Source organism: Lethenteron reissneri, chromosome 53 (genome assembly GCF_015708825.2).
Source record: "Lethenteron reissneri isolate LAM-NWPU_2019-01 chromosome 53, ASM1570882v1, whole genome shotgun sequence".
NCBI lineage: Eukaryota > Metazoa > Chordata > Hyperoartia > Petromyzontiformes > Petromyzontidae > Lethenteron > Lethenteron reissneri.
In genome coordinates this window covers 2,088,434-2,112,992 of record NC_083831.1, presented here as the reverse complement: position 1 = coordinate 2,112,992, position 24,559 = coordinate 2,088,434, and the positions used below count along the sequence as shown (strand labels likewise).

General features: G+C 57.4%; 1 protein-coding gene across 1 annotated transcript in view; it reads left to right on the top strand.

Annotated features, from left to right (window-relative positions):
* LOC133356279 (glutamate--cysteine ligase catalytic subunit-like) overlaps nt 1-10,896 on the top strand; it is a 32,654-nt gene extending 21,758 nt beyond the window's left edge. Inside the window, 9 exon segments of the mRNA XM_061573701.1 lie at nt 1,306-1,444; nt 3,686-3,801; nt 4,864-4,956; nt 5,453-5,557; nt 7,635-7,716; nt 8,623-8,702; nt 9,407-9,478; nt 9,480-9,528; nt 10,007-10,896. Of these exon segments, the coding sequence (XP_061429685.1) occupies nt 1,306-1,444; nt 3,686-3,801; nt 4,864-4,956; nt 5,453-5,557; nt 7,635-7,716; nt 8,623-8,702; nt 9,407-9,478; nt 9,480-9,528; nt 10,007-10,203 (933 nt within the window). The 3' untranslated portion in view covers nt 10,204-10,896.
* Nucleotides 10,897-24,559: the final 13,663 nt, after the last annotated feature.

Below are 24,559 nucleotides of genomic sequence, written 5' to 3'. Positions count from 1 at the left end.
CTGCACGACATCTATGGAGCCGCATATTGCAATGGGAGTTTAAGTTCTGTCACTGAAAATCTTCCTGGTTGCTGGTGACTGGAGTAGGGGGCACGTGACGAGCCACAGCCGTAGTGATGAGAGATATCCTGGATATTTCTTTCATTTTTGGGTGAATTTGTAAACAATAGCCATATAAGACATTATTATATCTAATCAGCATATTCATTGGTTCACTGCAGCTAAAAGACTCAGTCTTACAAGGTGTGTGGTGAAGTTAGGAGATGGACCATATACGCTCGGCATTTGGAGGCCGAGAAGACCAGAATCAGTGATTTTCGCCGATGTGTTCAGGGCAGGCAGTTTTATAACCGGACAGCAGAGTGAAGCAGAGCTTCTGTCCAAGGAGCAATGTTCTGGAAACCTGGGGGGAGGCAAGGGATTGCCGGGATCAGAAACATCTTCTGGATCGACAACCTAGACAGGCCCCCTGGCTGAATTCAAGCCCTGACTTGCCAGTGCTTCCTGTTTCGCGTCTGTTAATGGATCACTTTGACAACGCTTGAAATCTCGTGACCTCGTGACATTTCGCGGACAAACGGTGCTTGCCGGTCACTCGAGTCGGTGACCTGCGATCGTGGGCGTCGCTGCTAAACACCGCGTCGCAGTTAACTCTCCAGGGGGAGTGCGTACGTGCTCGCGAAAATCCGTGACTACATTTGAAATAATAATATATATAATTAAGCATTGTTTCCTAGGCACCGGGTTTATCGCCATTTGTTTTTTGTTTCCTAGGCACCGGGTTTATCGCCATTTGTTTTTTGCAGCCTTCGGTTGTCGTGGCCATGAGGGGCCGTCCATAAATGACGTCACGCACCTAGGGGGGGGGGGGGGGTCAGAAATGTGTGACGATGTGTGACAAGGGAGGGGGGTTTGAGAAATGTGACGTCACATCAAAATGCGCAACTTTAAATAAATATAGACGACACGTTCTACTTAATTAAATAGACTTTTTAATAAATGTTTTCTCCTACAACATCAGAGTGCAGCGGCACATTAAATACGCGCTACAATGACAATAGTTTAAAGCGAATTGAAGCATGTTTTATTTTTGGGGGGGCGGGCAGAGCTTTGTGACGTCAAATTTGAGGGGGGGGGGTCTGACTTTTTGTGACGCCGTGTGACGATGGGGGGGGGGGGGGGGTCAAAAATCGTCCAAAATCGCGTGACGTCATTTATGGACGGCCCCTGAGGCGTGAGCATTGAGCTGGCGCCGCTGATAATCTTCACAATCAAAGTGACAATCGGCGCATCTCCCCCTTGCAGCCCCTGACGACGTGCAAGTGGCGAATCCCCAAGTTGCGGTTCGACTCCATCGAGAGCTTCCTGTCGCCCGGCGGAGCGAAGTTCAATGACTTGGAGCTGCCCAAGGACGAGGACGTCTACCTGCAGCTCCTGGACGCAGGCACGGAAGTTCTCCACCACCACGCTCACCTCCACCACCACGCTCACCTCCACCACCACGCTCACCTCCACCACCACGCTCACCTCCACCACCACGCTCGCCTCCACCACCACGCTCTACCTCCACCACCACGCTCACCTCCACCACCACGCTCACCTCCACCACCACCACGCTCACCTCCACCACCACCACGCTCACCTCCACCACCACGCTCGCCTCCACCACCACGCTCTACCTCCACCACCACGCTCACCTCCACCACCACGCTCACCTCCACCACCACCACGCTCACCTCCACCACCACCACGCTCACCTCCACCACCACGCTCACCTCCACCACCACGCTCACCTCCACCACCACGCTTTACCTCCACCACCACGCTCACCTCCACCACCACGCTCACCTCCACCACCATGCTCACCTCCACCACCACCACGCTCACCTCCACCACCACCACGCTCACCTCCACCACCACCACGCTCACCTCCACCACCACGCTCACCTCCCCTGCTTTACTCACCTCCCCTACCGTACTGGCCACTCACCTCCCCTTCCGCGCTCACCTCCCCCTCCCCTCTCACCTTCCCCTCCGCACTCACCTCCCCCTCCGTGCTCACCTCTCCTCTCCTTCATTCTCACCGACCGTGAATTGGGGTTATGGATTAATCGCACTTGCTGTGAAACACCGAAGGTTTTTTTGACCTGCCGTGCCGGTTCTACTATCAGCTGCTCCTCACTGGTCGAGGACACGTAACTCGGTGCTGCGTGACCACAGGCATGCGGGCGAGGGGACCCTGATACGTCACGTCGATTGTGATGGGGCTGAGTAGGCCTCGTCAATGTAAGGTAAAAGGTAAAAGCAACGAGCCTACCTTTTACCCTTACCCCATACAAATGACCCGATTACAGGGTAATTACTGGGGGACTGCACATGAACAAGGTGTATAACGGTAAATGCTAGGTAGAGCGCTTTATTCATATAGAATACTCTCGTAGATTCCAATTTTACACGCTTGTTGTTGTTGTTGTCGTTGTTGTATTCTCAAATCTTGTAACTCAATTTTAACCCACTTCCCAATATGATATCGACTGAAAACTTTGTATACTTTTGTCATACTGATGACAATAATATATTCTATCATAAAAATTTTAAATATATTCTTTTAAACATTATTTTTTATATGTTATGTTTCGGCTTGGGTCTAATTGTCCACGGTCAACTGACGTTGGCTGTAAATCACCACGGTCCCTTACGTTATGGCAAGCTTCGGGGCCACTTCCTGGAGTCGTGGAGTTCTGCCATTACTAGTACATTACATAAAAGCGTGTTTAAAAAAAAGTTTTTTTTAATATTATTTATTAAATGGAAACCACGGACTGCGCCACGGAGCTTTTAGCGGTAAACAAGGTACCGTATTTACCGGGTAATACTTCGCACTACCTTTGGCATGTCGACACCTTTACCTTTACCCTTTTACCCGGTAAAAAGGGTAAATTTCCTTACCTTGCCGAGGCCTAGGGCTGAGTGCGTCACCTGGCTGGTGTCCCTTGCAGGCCCCCACTTCCCCATCCCCTCCAGCTCTCCCCTCTTCGCTTTTTAAACTGGTTCAGGCCATAATAGAGGGCGTTTATTGGATATACAGCCAATTGGTAAGGGTTGTCACTTAAACAAAACGTACCAATTCGTTACTCGTTCAGCACACCGGTTGTGTGTTGGAGAGTAAACCCCACAAGATTTACAATTCTCGTACTGTGACATTTCGTTGCTAATTCCAGGAGGAGTTAAGACCGAAACAGGAGGAATTCTCCACATTTCTGGCTATCGCCTGATGAAGCTGGTTGTAATTGTTTTATTTTTTGATTCGTCAATGCAAAGTGTTTTTATTCTTATTCGAGTGACATGCAACGTGCGTGTGCGTGAACTGTGTGTGCACGTGGAGAAGCGGTCGTGTAGCAGTTGGCGTGCTGCTCTACGAAACTAGCGACCAGTGATGATTATCTGAACCGGTCGTGGGCCTCCCCTAGGTCGACTCAGCCTCAAATGAGTACCCGGTGCGGTGTGTAAACATCGCTACTGGGGACGTGGTGCTGGCCACCCACATCCCTCGTGTACCGTTCCGGATGTCATTTGTGCTCTCTTAACAGCGCTTGCTCCCAGCAGCGTCTGTTCAAGGCCACACGGGGGGCGGGGGGGGGGGAGATTTTTGTATTTTTGCATGTGCCGTGCCTCTGGCCTGCAGGCATCGATCCGCTGCTCGCTCGGCACTTTGCTCACCTCTTCCTCCGCGACCCCCTCGTGATACTCTGGGAGAAGATCTACGCCGACGACGATGAGAACGAGGACTACCACTTTGAAGTGAGACATCCACACACCATTGCCAATGTACTTTATAAATATTAATATTATTTCGCTTGTTTACCCATAAAAGCCTCGCCTGGTCCCAAGAAGATTTTTCAGGAGGGTGCCGCCAATTTTCGCATATGGTGGGGGTTGCGATATTGCTGCAGCTGCTTCTGTTTGATGCTAATTTGAGTAATTTGCAGGTAATTTTTCAGCATTGGGATGTTGTTTGGCCAATGGCGTTTTTAGCTGCGGAATGAAACTGGAGAACCCGTAGGAGACCCGTAGAGAACAGGGGGCAAAAGCACACACAAAGTCTTCCACGCAGAAAGGTGCCCGAGTCAGGAATCTAACCCAGGCCTCTTCCTACTGTGATATACAAGTGTAATGCGAGCGTAAGCGAGGTTTCGCCGCTCAGCTCTGGGCCAATCGGACGGCCCGGAGTACTGGGGGCGGGGCCCAGTAAGGTGGGCGTATGGGAAGGTCTGCCGCCCACCTCCAGTCCAATCGGATGCCCGGATGATCAGGGGCGGAGCCTAGGGGCGGAGCCGGGGGGGGGGCGCTAAGTGAAGGGCGTGATCTGGAAGGTTCGGAAAGGGCGTGGTGGAAGGTGGAGACGGGATGACGTGGGAGGGGAATATAAGGGGGATCCGGAAGAGGCTCGGGGCAGTTGGGATAGCGGTGTGCGGTAGTGCTACTGACGGAAAGAGCGTGCAGGGCGCGCCAGTGGAACAGCCGGTCCACAGTCGGGACCGGCGGGGTGTGAGCGGCATAATAAGAATAAAGACAGAGATGGAGACCAAGCTGTGTGTCGTCATAGTCCTTTATTACACAAGTGCGTTACTACCGATCTGCCCTGCCGACCCCCGAATTCCCCATTCGCGGTGTCCGTAGCTACCAGTCGCGTGCCAGCCTAACCGGCGACCCCGTAAAAATATTCCGTGAGAAGTGAAAGCCAGACTGGAGCACAGCCTGCGAGAGATCTGGCGCGTGTCTTCCGTGATCGTGGCCGCTGACCGGAGCGCCTGTCCCGTGCATGTGCATGCGTGCGTGCGTCCGTGTGCGTGTGCGTTACAGTGCATCCAGGCCACAAACTGGAAGACATTGCGCTTAAAGCCTCCACCGCCGAACACCAACATCGGGTGGCGCGTCGAGTTCCGGCCGATGGACGTAAGTCTCTCCGAGAGGGCGACGCGGATTATACGCTGAGGTGGAGTCATACCGAGATGCCTCTGAGCTTGGGAAAGGAGGTGATGATGGGAGGAGGGAATTTCAAAGTGGAGCAGTGCGTGGGAAGGAGCAAAACGAGAAGCGTTGTGACCCCGCAGTGTGGTGAGTGAGTGGGTGAGTAAGTGAGTGGGTGATTGAGTGTTGTTGTTGTCACATGCAGTGTGGTGAGTGAGTGGGCGATTGCGTGGGTGGGCCAGTGTTGTTGTTGTCACATGCAGTGTGGTGAGTGGGTGAATAAGTGAGTGGATGAGTGAATGGGCGATTGAGTGGGTGGGCGAGTGTTGTTGTTGTTGTCACATGCAGTGTGGTGAGTGAGTGGATGAGCGTGTGAGTGAGTGGACGACTGAGTGAGTATGCTGTGACATGCAATCGTGGTGGTTGAGCAGAGTGCGGGTGAGATGAAGCAGCCAGACCGAGTGCCCAGCGTGTGGTGTAGGTGCAGCTCACAGACTTTGAGAACGCGGCCTACGTGGTGTTCGTGGTGCTGCTCACGCGCGTCATCGTCTCCTATGGCCTCAACTTCCTCGTGCCGCTCTCCAAGGTAAGGAGCCACGTCCCTTCCCACCGGCCGCGCGAGCGCCGCCGGGAGGTCCGTCCTGGTCGCATTGCAACCCGGCCGCTTGTATATAGGCTGGCGCAAGTGGTAGCGCTTGTGCCTAGGAGTAAGAATGTCCTGGATTCGATTCCCGACTCGGGCACGTGTGATCGCTGCCGCGAGGCTCGATCTGGTCGCATTGCAACTCGGCCGCATATGTATAAATGGTAGCGCAGTGGTAGCGCTGGAGACATCGTTTCTTTCACGGATCCACACATTTTTTAACTGAACGGCGGAAACAGGAAGAGGAAAATCTTGATTTGAAGCTTTCGTGACTGCAGGAATCCATATTCGTTAGTTATCTCGCGGCAACGTGACTTTACCGAAAGAACCGAAGAGTAGGGAGAGGAAAAGCGAGAACGGTGGAAACAGCACGACGCTGCAGCCAGACTTCTTAACCCGGTTCCACCCAGCCACTCTTGCCGGACACGTGCCCGAGCTGCGGGAGAATCTGTCAATCATCTGTCAATCCCACATCCGTCTCTTCAGTCATCTTGGGGCCCACAGAGAATCAGACTTTTCTATGGAAGACAATTATCCTCGATTGCGACGGATAGCCTATGATTATGGTAGAGGTTGTGCCTCGGAGTAAGAATGCCCTGGGTTTTATTCCAGACTTGGGTACCTTCATCAGTGGATTCTGTTCTGCATGGGTTTCCTAAACGGGTTCTCTGGTTTCCTCCCATAGCTAAAACAAACAGACCTCCACACACAATGTAACTTGTACGGTAGTCCATCGGTTAACAGTGATACCTAGTTAACGGTTTTTGCGGTGAACGTTTCACCTCCCATAAGGACCCCATTGTTTCAACTCACGTTAACATTGTGACTAACGGTACGTTTGCATTACGCACACCGCTCCCCACAAAGATCCCCCCTATAGCCTTAACAGACTGTAGGGGCAAGTGCTGTTAGCGAGCACCTATGAAGGCCATAACGGTACACGAGGGGGTGGGTGGCCAGCACCACGCCCGACCGCCTTTGTCTCCCTAGTCGCAATGTTTACACACCACACCAGGTACTCACTTGAGGCTGAGTCGACCTAGGGGAGGCCCGGGACCGGTTCGGATAATCGTCACCGGTGTTGTCCGTGAGCGGGAATCGAACCCGTGTCGCCGGGTTCATAGCGCAGTGCGCTAACCGCTACACTACCGCTCCCCACACGCACACGCACACACACGCGCACACACACGCGCACACACGCGCACACACGCGCACACACGCGCGCACCTTCATGAAACTCCCGGTGCCGCTCGCGCTGCAAGGTTGCCATCTCCTGGCTTTACCCAGGGTATGTCAGTGCAGCAAGTGAATTCATTACTATATGTATTCCATCTGTAACCTCCCCCCCTCTCCCCCCCGTTCGCACACGGTGGGTTTTCTCCGGGTGTTCTGCTTTCCTCCCACGTGTAGAAACACACGTTCATAGAGTTGGCCTAAGCATCCTAATACGGGAACTCCTCTTGCGAACGAAGTTTAGGTTCCAGAAGTCTGTTCGTAAATCGATTTGTTCGTAAGTCCAACTTTACTCCCATCGATTCCAAATCCGTTATACGGCGTGTACACTAAATACGGGGAATGGCTTCAAAAGTTGAATAATCTTCTGTAGCTGTAGATGCCACTGTGTTCTTCATGCTCTGCAGATGTAGATGCCACTGGTTCTGCAGATGCAGATGCCACTGATTCTTCATGTTCTGTAGATGTAGATGCCACCACTGCCATCTCTTGCACAGCGGTTGAGCTTACGACTGTTCGGTGCGTTTGTATCTCTGAAAGTTCGTAAGTCGAATGTTCGTAAGTAGAGAAGTCCCTATATTGGACCTCAGAGCTTGGGCAATTTTTAGCACCGGGCTCTGGTTCCATCGCCCCTGAATGTTATGAGAACTGTGCAGCGCGTTACAAATGTGTGCGATTTTTTGTTACTTTGCTACTTTTGTATTGCCTCTCTCAAGCATCTTTGGCGCAAAAGGTTGCCACCTGAATGTTCGGCATGTGCCTGACCGCCAATTCTCTTCCACCGCAGATAGATCAGAACATCAGGAAGGCGCAGAAGAGGAACGCGGTGCTGGATGAGATGTTTTATTTCAGGAAGGACATTCAGGCAGGCAAGTCGAGCCATTACAAATCATACGTTGTCTTTTTTTTTCTCACAACTTTACCCTGATTGAGCTCTCGGTGTCGAGTCACGAGATGAAGAATCCATTCAGAAATCTCACGTGGCAGTGACCACCCCCCCCAATCCCCGTGTTAGAGAACAGCCCACAGAAGTTAATATCCCGGAACTATTTTTGAGATCCCTTCTGCATATGACCTCCGGGTCATAAGGTAGGGAGGGGGCAGCACTCGCTCCGCTGCCGACAGAAATGTTTGTCACATGGCAGTCAAAGTGATATTTTACTGGTAGGAACCTCCTGGTTACACCAGCCCACAGGGGATTATTGTGTCCGTCCATCGTGCATCCAAAAATGGGGGGGGGTTGGGTGGAGATGGGAGGGTGGGGAGGGGCTGGGTGAGGAGGGGCTGGTCACCCCGTAGTGCCCTTATAAAACTCAACGTTTAACCTACTCACGCCGGCTTGTGTCCGCCCTCACAGTCGGCCATATTTGCGGAATACACCACGCCGCCGTTGACCCTGGCCATTGACCGAGCAACCCAACGTTCCTACCAGCTCCCTCCGCAGGAATGTGTTAAGTCTCACAACTGGAATTTGGCGAAGTTAAGTGCAGAACCAAATTTTACGTCATGGATTTAGTCATTTTTGAGCAATCATTGTTGACCGGGCTGAGATTATCAACTCACCGCACTTGAGAACCCGGTTTGATCACAGGCGGCCACTGAACCCCGGATTGGGACCCAGGGTCTCAGCAGTGCCGGCTCAGCCACTCTGACCTCCGGGCCACCGATCCGGGCCTCCTGACAACCCGAGCCTTCACCCGACCCTGCCCTGCGTGTTTGTGCGCGTCACACGCACCATCAAACTGCCGTGTGCCGTTTCTTTTTTTTGCGACCAGAGATGGACGCTCCCCCAGCGGACGGCACCGAGTCCGAGGTGGGGATCCTCATGAGCATTGACACCATCATCAACGGCAAGGTGGGCAACCCGGCGGGGCAGTGCGCACGACCATCCTCGCAGTGTCAGGCCCCGCGGACTCTTGCAGCATCGCGCTCACCCTGTGCCGTCCACCGCCGTGGCGGTCCAGAACGCCGCAACAAATCGCCGCGTTTCAACGTCTCGCTGCCGCCGTTTTGTGCGATGGTGTAGTGGTCGGCGAAATCTGAACCAGTTCTGGAGACTCCGCCACGCTCCCAACGTGCCCATAAAAAAAACCCCACGCTGGCATATGTGACGTATGGTAAAAGCCCCCATGACTGTGTGGGGAGGCCATCATCAAGCGGTGGATTGACGGTTGTCAATTATGATTAGAGCTCATCGTCCCCCAGTGATCACGTGAGCTGCCTTCAAGCGTTCAGCTCCACTCAGAGCAGTCACTCGCGCTTCCCGTACAGCAGACCGGCTCGCCACTTCCCAGTCGTGGATCCATCCCACATATCATCATCAGCCATGATCAATCCACTGCTGGATGCAGGCCTCCCCCACGGCATTGCCATCTGTCGCCATCCTGTGATGCAACAAAACGACGTGACAAGCCTGGTGAGAGTAACACTATTAAACTGAAGGCTGTAGCTGACACTGCTGCTATGGTGTGGTGTGGTGCGGTGTGATCAGTTGTCATGTGGTGTGCTGTGCTGTGCTGTGGTGTTTACGGTGTGCTGTGGTGTGCTGTGCAAGCACAGGTCGGGGTGTTCCAGGGCCTCGTCCCCATAGTCTACAGCTTCCTGGAGGACATGGAGGTCGACGTGGAGACTCAGGTGCACGATCTCCCACTACTTGGAGCTCATCAGCAAGCGCGCGTCCGGTGAGTGCACTCCGGGGGAGCACCGCCCCTTTTCCAAGTGCAAGCGACGATGAGTCCTGACCTCGTGCAAACCTCATCGTCGGTGCCCGACATACGATTTCGGTGTTGGAATGGCAGCCATAAGCGGGGAAGCAACCGAAGGGGTGATGACCGCGGATTGTTGATGGCCTGGAGCGTAGAAGCGGGAGCGTAGTACAGTACAATTGAATCTGGGTACACTGCCCTCTGCTGCCGACGACGTAGCACCGCAGCAGCCTGTAACACCTCGGCGTGCGCGGCGGTCTAACATCCAGGCGCTCTCCGGGCTCATAAATCCTGCTCGGGTTGCGCGGTGCGACGAGCCCGGGCGCTTTACGCGCGCGAGAGTCTTCGCGCATCGCTACGCGCATGGGAGCCGTCGTCGTCGTCGTCGTCTCCGCCTCCTTTGCCACCGCCGACGCCGTGGTGACCGCGCGCGCGTCTCGTTGGTTTCCCCCAGGGGAGCTGGGGACGACGGCCCAGCGGCTGCGCGCCTTCGTGAGCGGCCACCCCGACTACGCGCACGACAGCGTCATCTCGGAGCGCGTCAACTATGACCTGCTGCTGCGCTGCGACGCCCTGGCGCGGGCGCGGCCCCACGGCCACGGCACGGACCCCTTGCACGAGCTCAGCCACGGTGCTTGCCAGACCGGCTAGCTTACCTCGCTCACCACGCTCACATCGCACGCCACGCTCAGCGCACTCACCACGCTCACCTCATTCGCCACGCTTACCTCGCTCAACGTACTCACCTTGGTCACCACGCTCACTATGCTCACCTCGCTCGCCACAATCACCTCACTCGCCGCACTCACCACGCTCACCGCACTCACCACGCTCACAATGCTTACCACGCTCACCTTGCTCCCTGCACTCACCTCGCTCCTTGCGCTCACCACGCTCACCACACTCTGATAAACCCACAGGCCCCAGGACAGCAGGGACCCTGTGGCATGTGGGCCAGACGGGGGCCATGCTTTGTTTTTGCGTGGCCCGTCACTTCACTTCATATCAATTAATTGTTTTACGGGGCGCTTCACGTCACATAATTGTGCAGACGTACTCTTTGGAGGCAACACATTCATTGATACCAACACAAAGGGGTAACTGCCCCTTCACCAGATAACAACCAATGGTGGTGGACCACCAGGCTAACTGCACTAATCACACTGGAGTAGCTACAACTGACAGGACCCCAGTTTGGGTCCAGGTCCACGTGTTGGTGACTGTAGAAAAGGCATGTCCAAAGTCCGGCCCGCGGTCAGATTTCATACGGTCCGCAGCTTCGGTCTTATAATGTGTTATTTATGGCTCGCTATCTCTGTCAGAATAAATAAATCATAAAACTTCCTCCTTCCGCCACACGGTGGCAGCACAATTCTAATGCCCTCTGGCTCTGCATCCGTGCCGCGAACCCTTCTCGAGTCATTTCTGCCATGGCGACTGCAAATAAAAGAGAAAAGTTGACAGTGAGGGCCGCCGCTTTCAGGCGCGGTGGGAATTACAATACTTCTTCACTGGAAATCGAGGCAATTGTGTTTGTCTAATTTGTAAAGAGACGGATGCCTTGTTTAAGGATTTCAACATAAAGAGACACTACAAAACTTAACATGCTACAACATATGACAAGCTAACAGGGAGTGACCGCGCTGAAAAAGTGAAGCAACTCCGTGCTGCTCTGGCATCGCAACGGCGATTCTTCACGCGGGCCTGTGAGTCAAAGGAAAACTTCACCAAAGCCAGCTACGAAGTGGCTGTGGAGGCTGCTCGCTTCTGTCTCCATCGTCCCCTCCGTATCATTACCCCCTTGCTGTCTGGTGGGGTCCGGACTTTCGTCCCCCATCTGCTCCCTATCCTGTACCCCCGTGAGTGCTGCGGATCGTGTGTGCATGCTCTCCCTGCGCTGATGTTGGTCGCGGAGCGCAAGTTGCCGCCGCCGTGCGCGCGAGATAGACAGCACGACAATGCGCAGCCGATTACGCGCTCGAGCCGCGGGGTTGGGGGTCAGGGGCCCACCACCGCGCCGCACTTACGCAAGTAACGAGCACACACACGATCGCACAAAGCTAACAGCTTCAATGCGCATAGCGGTTTCGCACACGCGAGCGGGGCACACGCCGACACAACGACTCGTCCCCTCCCGCACTCGCACGTGTACGTCAACACAAGTATCGTACAAGGACGATTCTCCTCTCACACGGCTGCGTAGGCACGCAAACACACAAAAGCGCTCTCCCTCCTCCTCTTCTCGCTCCCCCCGGCCGTGCGATCACAGCGCGCTCCGGCGCCGCGGCTCGCGGGTTCACCGTGTGCGGCTTGCGGGTTTTACCGAGCGCGGCGTGCACACACGCGAGCGACGCCCACGCTCGAGCGAGAGCACGTAAAACCCCCCTCTTGCGCGGCCGCGCGTTTATACAAATACACTGTGCGCTCCCCGGGCGTCAACACACACACCTCCGTACCCGCACAATCGTACAGAGACCACGGCCTTTACGCATACAACGACCACACACCCGCGAATGCAGCGCACGCTAATACCACGTGCAAAAATACCCAACAACACGGTTTTATTACTACGCTCGAGATTTTATTAGCCCTTGTTAACCAACCGAGCCACCCGTGTGTGTGTGCGGGCCAGCAAGGCGCTTCTAACCCACACTCTGGTGGCGTGCAGCCCTATTCTATGCTGCGCTCTCTGTTAAACTGCTTTCCTCTCGTCCTTACCCCGAACTAACCCTTCTCCTACGATCCTACTCTCCGCTCTGAGGTGTTGTAAGGCGCGTAATACGATACCGTTTGTAGTCCTTGGTGGCCTTGCGGCGCTCAGATCGTCCTGCAGACAATCTAGCGGTTCGCCCGATGACTCCTTCATCGCTGACTCCGTGTCAAAACTCCAGAAGAAGAGAGCCTCCCCTACTCTGCCCTCCGTCCTTTATCCTATTCACATCAAAGGCTAGGCGCCCCCGTCCCAACCGCCTTGGTCTCTCGACCAATCCTGAGCCTAGGATTTCCCGCCCTTTTGCGATCCCGCCGGCTTTTGACCTTTCGACCAATCAGTAGCCCCGGGTCCGTCGCTCTCCGCCAACGCTGCTCTTTTTTTTTTTGGTCCTGATCCCAGCTATTCGCCTTGCTGACCCGTGTTTGTGTTTGTATGCGTTTCTAACTGCGGGGCTCTCTGAGCTCGCCGTGGTCGTGCGATCTCAAATCCGCCCACGGCGCCGCAGTGTTACTTGGCCTGGGAAGGGTCCTGTCAAATTCCCTGGCCCTGAGAAACCGTGGGGTAACCCCCCGAGGGGGCCCTCGGGTGAAAACTCAGGGTAGGTGACCCGACCACGAGGCCCTACGTGGGTGCGGGTGCGTGCTTATGTGGGGGGGGGGGGGGGGGGGATGGGGGGAAGTGCGGTGGGGGAAGCCGGGCGGCTCCCTGGCTCGGCAGAGCGGCCCCGTCGCTGTGGCACCACATGGCCATCTTAATAGCTAAACATGGAAAACCTTTTACTGAAGGTGCATTTATCAAAGACTGTGTCATGAAAATGGTGGAGAACATTTTCCCCGAGAAGAAGCAAGAATTTATGAATGTTTGCCTGGCATGCAACACTGTGGCACGGAGAGTTGAGGACATATCGTCAGATATTCAGAGACAACTGGGGGACAGGGGAGTGGCTTTTGATTATTTTTCATCAGCCTGCGATGAAAGCACCGATGCATCTGACACTGCACAACTACTTATTTTTTTTAAGAGGAGTTGATAACAACATGAACGTGACAGAGGAGCTGCTTGACCTCAAAAGCCTTAATGGGTAAACCAGAGGAACAGATTTTTTTCGTTTCTGTTTGTGAAGCTGTTGATATGAAACTACCATGGAGTAAAGTTTCTGGGATCATTACCGATGGTGGCATGGTGCACCTCCAATGGCTGGTGAGCGAAGTGGATTGTCCACACTGATCTGCAATAAAGTCAGCGAAGAAGCAGGCAACGCTATTAAACTTCACTGTATCATTCACCAGCAGGCTCTCTGCGCCAAACATCTCAAATTTGACGATGTTATGAAACCAGTGGCAAAGGCAATCAATTATATTCGCTCTAAAGCTCTATACCACTGACAGTTTCAGCAGTTATTGCGTGACATCCAGGCTGAATATGGTGACGTAATATATCACAACGATGTGAGGTGGCTAAGTCGGGGGTCTGCACTGCAGCGATTTTTCTCTCTCAAAGAGGAAATTGGACATTTTTTGGGTGAGAAGGGACAACCAATGGAAGAACTGTCCGATCCTGTATTGTTGGCAAATCTGGCTTTTTTGGTTGACATAACGAAGGATCTGAATGCGCTGAATGTTAATCTTCAAGGAAAAGATGCAGTGGTGAGCCAGCTATATGCTCACATCAAGGCCGTGGACCCTGATGATGCTCCTCCACAGCTGCAGCTGGAGCTCATTGAGCTGCAGTGTGACGATGAGTGCCGCGGAAAACACCAGCAGTGTTATCTTGTTGACTTTTACCGGCAGCTGGACAAAAGCAGGTTTTCAGAAATGCGGTCATTCGCTAAGAAAATGCTGAGCTTATTCGGCTCCACATATTTGTGTGAGCAAACATTCTCAGTCATGAACTTAAACAAGAACCGATTGAGGTCAAGGATGAGTGACTCCCACTTGCGTGGCATTTTACGCATCTCAACAACTGCCCTCAAGCCAGACCTGGTCTCTTTACTGAAATCTATATCCCCTCTGGGGGACCCGGCTTATGTCCTCCGCGGCGTGGCTGGCCCCGCCCTTAGCCACGCCCACCTTCGAGAACCCTCGAGCAGGATCTCGGCCATGACACGTGACCACCCCTAGTCCCCACCTGGGGGCCCTGTGTAGACTTTGCCCGTTACGTGGCCTCTAGGGTCAACCAGAGTGCCATGGCCCTTAGTAACTCCATTCCCGTGGCCGGCACTCTCACACCCTATCCTGTAGGGGTCGGCACTGCATGCAGAGCGTGGTGCCATCCTGCGCTGTCAGTCAGCGCTCACCGAGCCCCTCTAGGGCCGGCACTGTACCCACATCCACGTGATGCACGTGATGTCACAACTTCGCACGCCGTGCCTATCGAGAGCCGGCATTACACAGTGACATCCGCGATGTTACTACAATTGGATAAAAAAAACGAAGACAAAGCTTTTGTAGAAGTCGTGGTGGTCTGTGGGTTTCAGGTGAGGTCAGCAGGGAACCGCGTGTGAATTGTCCACCGCAGACTAACAAAATATCTAGGTGGACCAAAGTGACCCCGTGTACAGATTTAACGCGTGTAGGCTTTCACGACCCGATGCAATTCGAAATCGCTTTTTGGTCAGATGGCTACGAGTAGAATGTGTCGTTCCACCCTCCTCCACCCGTCACGGCAAATTCATAAAATAAAACTCTTAGAAAATATTTCTGTGCGTTCCTGTTGTGACGCTAAGTGTGTGCTGTAGGGATTGGTGAGTGGTCACTGTTCCTGTGAACTTCACCCATGTTGAGGATCGGCCCACTAAGACTGTCCACACGGCGTTCAACCACGACAAAGACAAATATCCCCCGTGTAGCCTTAACAGACTGTTGGGGCAAGTGGTGTTAGTGAGCACCAATGAAGGCCGACACGGCACACGAGGGGGTGGGTGACAAACACCACACCCGGCCGCCTTTGTCTCCCTAGTGGCGATGTTTCCACACCGCACCAGGTACTCATTTGAGGCTGAGTCGACCTAGGGCAGGCCCAGGACCGGTCCAGATCATCGTCACTGGTGTTGGGGGCCGTGAGCGGGAACCGAACTCGGGTCGCTGGGTTCGTAGTGCAGCACGCTAACCACTACACTTCAGCTCCCCACAACGACACTCACTCAACTCGCCCACAACGCAGCTCGCAACAATAACAGCAGGCTCCATTTGCCACTCGAGTAGTGGTCACCACAGCGCTTGTGCCAGGCTAGGTGCACTTTGAGGCCACGTAAAGTGTCAGAGGCTTGCTCTTTGGATGTCATGGGACAGATCCCAGGTGCTATGGATTAGCTGGGAAGTGCACCACCTGTGCTCCCTACTTTGCAGACTTTGCTGCGTTTTATCCGTCCGGCACTCCACTCGTTGTTGTGAGCGTTGTTGTTGGAGGGCGACTGCCTCCAACTGCCCAGTAGCGTCCTTCATGAGCCTCCTCCACAGAAGCCGATCTTGACACCGCTTGTGTTCGGCAACTCAAATCAGCTCCACATCCTCATGTACCGCATAAGCCCACCACTTCTCTCGCCCGTGCTGTGTCTGTTTAGCCCCCCTCTAATCCGGCCGAACAAAAGCTGTTTGGACATGCGGTGGCTGGGCATGCAGGCTACGTGACCCAGCCATTGCAGCATTGCCTGCCTCAAGATCTCACCGATGGGATTGTCCAGATCTTTCAAGGATCTGCGAGCTTCTCGCACAATCCAGTCGAGTTAAATCGAAGGCAGGATCATAGCCATGTCCGCCTGAATGTTTCTAACGGGCGCAGATGTTCCATTAGAGGGGTCGACATTTCGCAAACATAGAGAAGGGAGGGCAAAAATGTGGCGAAGACCCGACGCTTCGTGTAGAGCAGGGGTCCTCAAACTACGGCCCGCGGGCCACATGCGGCCCGCCGAGGACATTTATCCGGCCCGCCGGGTGTTTTTGCCGCCGCTGCCTGTCTGTTACTTTTTTTCTGCATGAGAAGGACGGTCATTGGTGGAAGAGTGAGAGGGGGCGGAGTTCCCCCCAATCAGACTGCATTGATGGGCAGTGCAGTCTGTATGTATCTGTGTGGGCAAAGTTATTGCTGGTATATTGTTTGTGTAGCGCTGTATATATATTGGTATTTTACTAATAGCAATTTTGACTCCCTAGGAAACAATGATGTCAAGAAAAAGAAAAATTTACTCGGAGTGTAGGATATTCAAAGAACAGTGGACTTATGATTACTTTTTCATGCAGTACAAGGAAAGAGCTGTGTGTCTGATATGCCAGAATATAGTGTCTGTGTTCAAATAATACAATTTACTTCGACACTATGAAACTAAACATAAAGATAAATATGATTGTTTGGTCGGAGAAGTGAGAAAAGATAAACTATTAAAACTGAAAAACACATTAACAACTCAGCAAAATACTTTTGTGAAGCAGAAGCAGCTAAATGTCATCACTGCGAGCAAGTTTTCAAGTTGCCAAGCTAATAGCGTGCACTGGCAGACCATTCGTGGAGGGAGAATTTGTTAAAGAATGCTTTCTTTCTGTTGCCAAAGAGATGTGTCCAGAGAAGGTCGATTTATTTAGTACAGTGAGTCTTTCAGGACCTACAATTACACGGAGGATTGAAGAAATGGGAGACAATTTGCATCAGCATTTGCAAAACTCCACAAAAAAACTTTCCTATTTTTCGTTGGCACTCGACGAAAGCAATGATGTTCGTGATTCTGCACAACTTCTAATTTTTATTCGTGGGACGAATGACGATTTCGAAGTCACAGAAGAGCTTGCTGCACTGCAAAGCATCAAAAGAACAACTACAGGAGAGGATATCTATGAAAAGGTTTGCCAAACTGTGAATGGTTTGGAGCTGAACTGGGCTAAACTAGCCAGTGTGACAACTGATGGTGCTCCTAGCATGGTGGGGTCTAAGAAAGGAGTAATTGCTCGCATTAACCAAGAGATGGACACACATAACCATTCTCATCCAATAGCCATACACTGCCTCATCCACCAACAAGCGCTGTGTAGTAAATCACTGAAGTGGGACTGTTATGAAAATTGTGGTATCTTGTGTTAACTTCATTAGAGCTCATGCACAAAACCACAGACAATTTCAGGAATTTCTGTCTGAGCTAAATGTTGACTATGAAGATGTTCTGTACCACACAGAAGTCCGTTGGCTGAGTCGAGGGATAGTTATGAAACGTTTATATGACTTACTTCCACAGATTACAGCTTTTCTGCTTTCAAAAAACAAAGAAGTACCAGAGCTCAATGATGCAGAATGGAAATGGCACCTTGCCTTTCTGACAGATGTAACAGAGCTACTCAACAGTTTCAATGTGCAACTTCAAGGAAAGGGGAAGCTCATCTGTGATATGCAATCACATGTCAAAGCATTTGAAGTAAAATTAGGCCTCCTCATCAAACAAGTGAAGGAGGAAAACTTCTGCCATCTCCCCACAACTCAAAATCTGTTAGCAGAAAAACCATTGGTTGCATTCCCAAACAAAACATGTGTGGATTTATTGGAAAAATTGCAAAAGGAGTTCCAATTTAGATTTAAAGAGCTTCATCTCCATGAACAGGACATACAGCTTTTCCATAACCCATTTTCTATTGACATTGAAAATGTGGATACAATTTACCAAATGGAACTGGCTGAACTGCAGAATTGTGACTCTCTGAAAGACGCATTCAAGTCAAGCAGCCTTCATAATTTCTATGCATCTCTACCCTCTGAGACATATCCTCATCGCAGGAACCATGCACTCAAAATGGCAACCATCTTTGGCAGCACTTATGTCTGTGAACAGACTTGTACCAGAATGAAACATTTGAAATCTCCAACCAGATCTAGACTAACGGATACACATCTTGCATCACTTGTTACGACTAGCAGTGACAAATATGGAACCGGACATTGACCATCTCATTAGCCAAAAGCAGGCCCATAGTTCCCATTGAAATACTGGAAAGTTTGTTGATTTAACTTTACTTGTTCTTCATTTTAAATATTGTATTTGTTCCCGTTTTGTTTCTTCACTTCAAAATAAGATATATGCAGTGTGCATAGGAATTTGTTCATAGTTTTTTTTAACTATAGTCCGGCCCTCCAACGGTCTGAGGGACAGTGAACTGGCCCCCTGTTTAAAAAGTTTGAGGACCCCTGGTGTAGAGCGACAGGCCAGGTAGCTTCTACACAGCATTGCACAGCTGAGGGGCCGTCCATAAATGACGTCACGCGATTTTGTCAGACCCTCCCTCAAATATGACGTCACAAAGCTCTGCCCCCCCCCCAAATAAAACATGCTTCAATTCGCTTTAAACTACTGTCATAGTAGTACGTGTTTAATGTGCCGCTGTACTCTGATGTAGGAGAAAACATTTATTTAAAAGTTAATTCAATAGAACGTGTTGTCCATATTTACTTAAAGTTGCGCATTTTGATGTGACGTCACGTTTCTCACCCCCCCCCCTCGTCACACATCGTCACAAATGTCTGACCCCCCCCCCCCTCGGTGCGTGACGTCATTTATGGGCGGTCCCTAAACACACTGCCCGGGTATAGAAACATCTCCACTCTCTCCACAACTGCCCCATCCCTCATGGGGAGTTAGACGGGCGCAGTATTTATGACACTAAATTCCCAGGCAGGTGCTTAGTTTAGATGGGTCTGATGGTAAGGCCCCCACCTCTTAGGGGCCGTCCATAAATGACGTCACGCACCTAGGGGGGGTGGGGGGTCAGACATTTGTGACGATGTGTGACGAGGGGGGGGGGGGTTGAGAAATGTGACGTCACATCAGAATGCGCAACTTTAAATAAATATAAACAACACGTTCTACTTAATTTAATTGACTTTATAATAAATGTTTTCTCCTACAACATCAGAGTGCAGCGCCACATTAAATACGCACTACAATGACAATAGTTTAAAGCGATTTGAAGCATGTTTTATTTGGGGGGGGGGGGGGGTAGAGCTTTGTGACGTCATATTTGAGGGGGGGTCTTACTTTTTGTGACGCCGTGTGACGAGGGGGGGGGGGGGTCAAAAATCGTCCAAAATCGCGTGACGTCATTTATGGACGGCCCCAATAACCCACAGCCCTCGCCTATTATCTCATGGGCCTTGACAACAACACCCACTCACGACTCACGAGCGGGAGTAGAGGGGGCGGGGTTGGGTGGAGGGGGGGGGAGTTGGGGTGGAGGGGGGGGGTTGGGGGGGGGTTGGGGTGGAGGGGGGGGTGGAGGGGGGGGTTGGGGTGGAGGAGGGGGGAGTTGGGGTGGAGGGGGGGGTTGGGGTGGAGGGGGGGTGGGTGGAGGGGGGGTGGGTGGAGGGGGGGTGGAGGGGGGGGTGGGTGGAGGGGGGGGGGTTGGGGTGGAGGAGGGGGTAGTTGGGGTGGAGGGGGGGGGTTGGGGTGGAGGGGGGGGGTTGGGGTGGAGGGAAGGGGTGGAGGGGGGGGGTTGGGGTGGAGGGGGGGGGTTGGGGTGGAGGGGGGGGTGGAGGGGGGGGTTGGGGTGGAGGGGGGGGGGGTTGGGTGGAGGAGGGGAGTTGGGGTGGAGGGGGGGGAGTTGGGGTGGAGGGGGGGGGTTGGGGTGGAGGGGGGGGTTGTGGTGGAGGGGGGGGAGTTGGGGTGGAGGGGGGGGAGTTGGGGTGGAGGGGGGGGGTTTGTGGTGGAGGGGGGGAGTTGGGGTGGAGGAGGGGGGTTGGGGTGGAGGGGGGGGTTGGGGTGGAGGGGGGGGGTTGGGGTGGAGGGGGCGGGGTTGGGGTGGAGGGGGCGGGGTTGGGGTGGAGGGGGCGGGGTTGGGGTGGAGGGGGGGGGGTTGGGGTGGAGGGGGGGGGTTGGGGTGGAGGGGGCGGGGTTGGGGTGGAGGGGGGGGGTTGGGGTGGAGGGGGCGGGGTTGGGGTGGAGGGGGGGGGTTGGGGTGGAGGGGGGGGGTTGGGGTGGAGGGGGCGGGGTTGGGGTGGAGGGGGCGGGGTTGGGGTGGAGGGGGGGGGGGTTGGGGTGGAGGGGGCGGGGTTGGGGTGGAGGGGGCGGGGTTGTGGTGGAGGGGGCGGGGTTGGGGTGGAGGGGGGGGGTTGGGGTGGAGGGGGCGGGGTTGGGGTGGAGGGGGCGGGGTTGGGGTGGAGGGGGGGGGGTTGTGGTGGAGGGGGCGGAGTTGGGGTGGAGGGGGGGGGTTGGGGTGGAGGGGGCGGGGTTGGGGTGGAGGGGGGGGGGTTGTGGTGGAGGGGGCGGGGTTGGGGTGGAGGGGGCGGGGTTGGGGTGGAGGGGGCGGGGTTGGGGTGGAGGGGGCGGAGTTGGGGTGGAGGGGGGGGTTGGGGTGGAGGGGGCGGGGTTGGGGTGGAGGGGGGGGAGTTGGGGTGGAGGGGGCGGGGTTGGGGTGGAGGGGGCGGGGTTGGGGTGGAGGGGGGGGGTTGGGGTGGAGGTGGGGGGAGTTGGGGTGGAGGTGGGGGGAGTTGGGGTGGAGGGGGTGGGGTTGGGGTGGAGGGGGGGGGAGTTGGGGTGGAGGGAGTTGGGGTGGAGGGGGGGGGGTTGGGGTGGAGGGGGCGGGGTTGGGGTGGAGGGGGCGGGGTTGGGTGGAGGGGGCGGGGTTGGGGTGGAGGGGGTGGAGTTGGGGTGGAGGGGGGGGGGGTTGGGGTGGAGGGGGCGGGGTTGGGGTGGAGGGAGTTGGGGTGGAGGGGGTTGGGGTGGAGGGGGCGGGGTTGGGGTGGAGGGGGGGGGTTGGGTGGAGGGGGCGGAGTTGGGGTGGAGGGGGGGGGGGTTTGGGTGGAGGGGGCGGGGTTGGGGTGGAGGGAGTTGGGGTGGAGGGAGTTGGGGTGGAGGGGGTTGGGGTGGAGGGGGCGGGGTTGGGGTGGAGGGGGGGGGTTGGGGTGGAGGGGGGGGGTTGGGGTGGAGGGAAGGGGTGGAGGGGGGGGTTGGGGTGGAGGGGGGGGGTTGGGGTGGAGGGGGGGGTTGGGGTGGAGGGGGGGGGTTGGGGTGGAGGGGGGGGTTGGGGTGGAGGGGGGGGGTGGAGGGGGGGGGTTGGGGTGGAGGGGGAGGTTGGGGTGGAGAGGGGGGGGTGGAGGGGGGGGGTTGGGGTGGAGGAGGGGAGTTGGGGTGGAGGGGGGGGGTTGGGGTGGAGGGGGCGGGGTTGGGGTGGAGGGGGCGGGGTTGGGGTGGAGGGGGGGGTTGGGGTGGAGGGGGGGGTTGGGTGGAGGTTGGGGTGGAGGGGGCGGGGTTGGGGTGGAGGGGGGCGGGGTTGGGGTGGAGGGGGCGGAGTTTGGGGTGGAGGGGGGGGGTTGGGGTGGAGGGGGCGGAGTTGGGGTGGAGGGGGGGGGTTGGGGTGGAGGGGGCGGGGTTGGGGTGGAGGGGGCGGAGTTGGGGTGGAGGGGGCGGGGTTTGGGGTGGAGGGGGCGGGGTTGGGGTGGAGGGGGGGGTTGGGTGGAGGGGGCGGGGTTGGGGTGGAGGGGGGGGGTTGGGGTGGAGGGGGCGGGGTTGGGGTGGAGGGGGGGGTTAGGGTGGAGGGGGCGGGTTGGGGTGGAGGGGGCGGAGTTGGGGTGGAGGGGGGGGTTGGGGTGGAGGGGGGGGTTGGGGTGGAGGGGGGGGTTGGGGTGGAGGGGGCGGGGGTTGGGGTGGAGGGGCGGGGTTGGGGTGGAGGGGGGGGGTTGGGGTGGAGGGGGGGGTTGGGGTGGAGGGGGGGGGTTGGGGTGGAGGGGGGGGTTGGGTGGAGGGGGGGGAGTTGGGGTGGAGGGGGGGGGTTGGGGTGGAGGGGGCGGGGTTGGGGTGGAGGGGGGGGTTGGGGTGGAGGGGGCGGGTTGGGGTGGAGGGGGCGGGTTGGGGTGGAGGGGGGGTTGGGGTGGAGGGGGGGGTTGGGGTGGAGGGGGCGGGGTTGGGGTGGAGGGGGGGGGTTGGGGTGGAGGGGGCGGGGTTGGGGTGGAGGGGGGGTTGGGGTGGAGGGGGCGGGGTTGGGGTGGAGGGGGCGGAGTTGGGGTGGAGGGGGGGGTTGGGGTGGAGGGGGCGGGGTTGGGGTGGAGGGGGGGGGTTGGGGTGGAGGGGGCGGGGTTGTGGTGGAGGGGGGGGAGTTGGGGTGGAGGAGGGGGGTTGGGGTGGAGGGGGCGGGGTTGTGGTGGAGGGGGCGGGGTTGGGGTGGAGGGGGCGGAGTTGGGGTGGAGGGGGGGGTGGGGTGGAGGGGGCGGGGTTGTGGTGGAGGGGGGGGAGTTGGGGTGGAGGAGGGGGGTTGGGGTGGAGGGGGCGGGGTTGGGGTGGAGGGGGGGGTTGGGGTGGAGGGGGCGGGGTTGGGGTGGAGGGGGGGGTTGTGGTGGAGGGGGCGGGGTTGGGGTGGAGGGGGCGGGGTTGGGGTGGAGGGGGCGGAGTTGGGGTGGAGGGGGGGGTTGGGGTGGAGGGGGCGGGGTTGGGGTGGAGGGGGGGGAGTTGGGGTGGAGGGGGGGGAGTTGGGGTGGAGGGGGCGGGGTTGGGGTGGAGGGGGGGGGGAGTTGGGGTGGAGGGGGGGAGTTGGGGTGGAGGGGGGGGAGTTGGGGTGGAGGGGGGGGAGTTGGGGTGGAGGGGGCGGGGTTGGGGTGGAGGGGGGGGGGAGTTGGGGTGGAGGTGGAGGGAGTTGGGGTGGAGGGGGCGGGGTTGGGGTGGAGGGGGCGGGGTTGGGGTGGAGGGGGCGGGGTTGGGGTGGAGGGGGGGGGGGTTGGGGTGGAGGTGGGGGGAGTTGGGGTGGAGGTGGGGGGAGTTGGGGTGGAGGGGGTGGGGTTGGGGTGGAGGGGGGGGGAGTTGGGGTGGAGGGGGTTGGGGTGGAGGGGGGGGGGTTGGGGTGGAGGGGGCGGGGTTGGGGTGGAGGGGGGGGTTGGGGTGGAGGGGGCGGAGTTGGGGTGGAGGGGGGGGGTTGGGGTGGAGGGGCCGGGGTTGGGGTGGAGGGGGGGGGGTTGGGGTGGAGGGGGCGGGGTTGGGGTGGAGGGGGGGGGGTTGGGGTGGAGGGGGGGGGGGTTGGGGTGGAGGGGGCGGAGTTGGGGTGGAGGGGGGGGAGTTGGGGTGGAGGGGGCGGGGTTGGGGTGGAGGGAGTTGGGGTGGAGGGAGTTGGGGTGGAGGGGGTTGGGGTGGAGGGGGCGGGGTTGGGGTGGAGGGGGGGGGTTGGGGTGGAGGGGGGGGTTGGGGTGGAGGGGGCGGGGTTGGGATGGAGGGGGGGGTTGGGGTGGAGGGGGGGGGTTGGGGTGGAGGGGGGGGTTGGGGTGGAGGGGGGGGTGGAGGGGGGGGGTTGGGGTGGAGGGGGGGGGGTTGGGGTGGAGGGGGGGGGGGTGGAGGGGGGGGTTGGGGTGGAGGAGGGGAGTTGGGGTGGAGGGGGGGGGTTGGGGTGGAGGGGGGGGGTTGGGGTGGAGGGGGCGGGGTTGGGGTGGAGGAGGGGGGTTGGGGTGGAGGGGGCGGGGTTGGGGTGGAGGGGGGGGTTGGGGTGGAGGGGGGGGTTGGGGTGGAGGGGGCGGGGTTGGGGTGGAGGGGGCGGAGTTGGGTGGAGGGGGGGGTTGGGGTGGAGGGGGCGGAGTTGGGGTGGAGGGGGGGGTTGGGGTGGAGGGGGCGGGGTTGGGGTGGAGGGGGCGGGGTTGGGGTGGAGGGGGGGGTTGGGGTGGAGGGGGGGGTTGGGGTGGAGGGGGCGGGGTTGGGGTGGAGGGGGCGGGGTTGGGGTGGAGGGGGGGGTTGGGGTGGAGGGGGCGGGGTTGTGGTGGAGGGGGGGGGTTGGGGTGGAGGGGGCGGAGTTGGGGTGGCGGGGGGGTTGGGGTGGAGGGGGCGGGGTTGGGGTGGAGGGGGGGGTTGTGGTGGAGGGGGCGGGGTTGTGGTGGAGGGGGGGGGTTGGGGTGGAGGGGGGGGTTGGGGTGGCGGGGGCGGGGTTGTGGTGGAGGGGGCGGGGTTGTGGTGGAGGGGGGGGAGTTGGGGTGGAGGGGGGGGTTGGGGTGGAGGGGGCGGGGTTGGGGTGGAGGGGGCGGAGTTGGGGTGGAGGGGGGGGTTGGGGTGGAGGGGGCGGGGTTGGGGTGGAGGGGGGGGGTTGTGGTGGAGGGGGCGGGGTTGTGGTGGAGGGGGGGGAGTTGGGGTGGAGGGGGCGGGGTTGGGGTGGAGGGGGCGGGGTTGGGGTGGAGGGGGCGGGGTTGGGGTTGGGGTGGAGGGGGGGGGAGTTGGGTGGAGGGGGCGGGGTTGGGGTGGAGGGGGCGGGGTTGGGGTTGGGGTGGAGGGGGCGGGGTTGGGGTGGAGGGGGCGGGGTTGGGGTGGAGGGGGGGGAGTTGGGGTGGAGGGGGCGGGGTTGGGGTGGAGGGGGCGGGGTT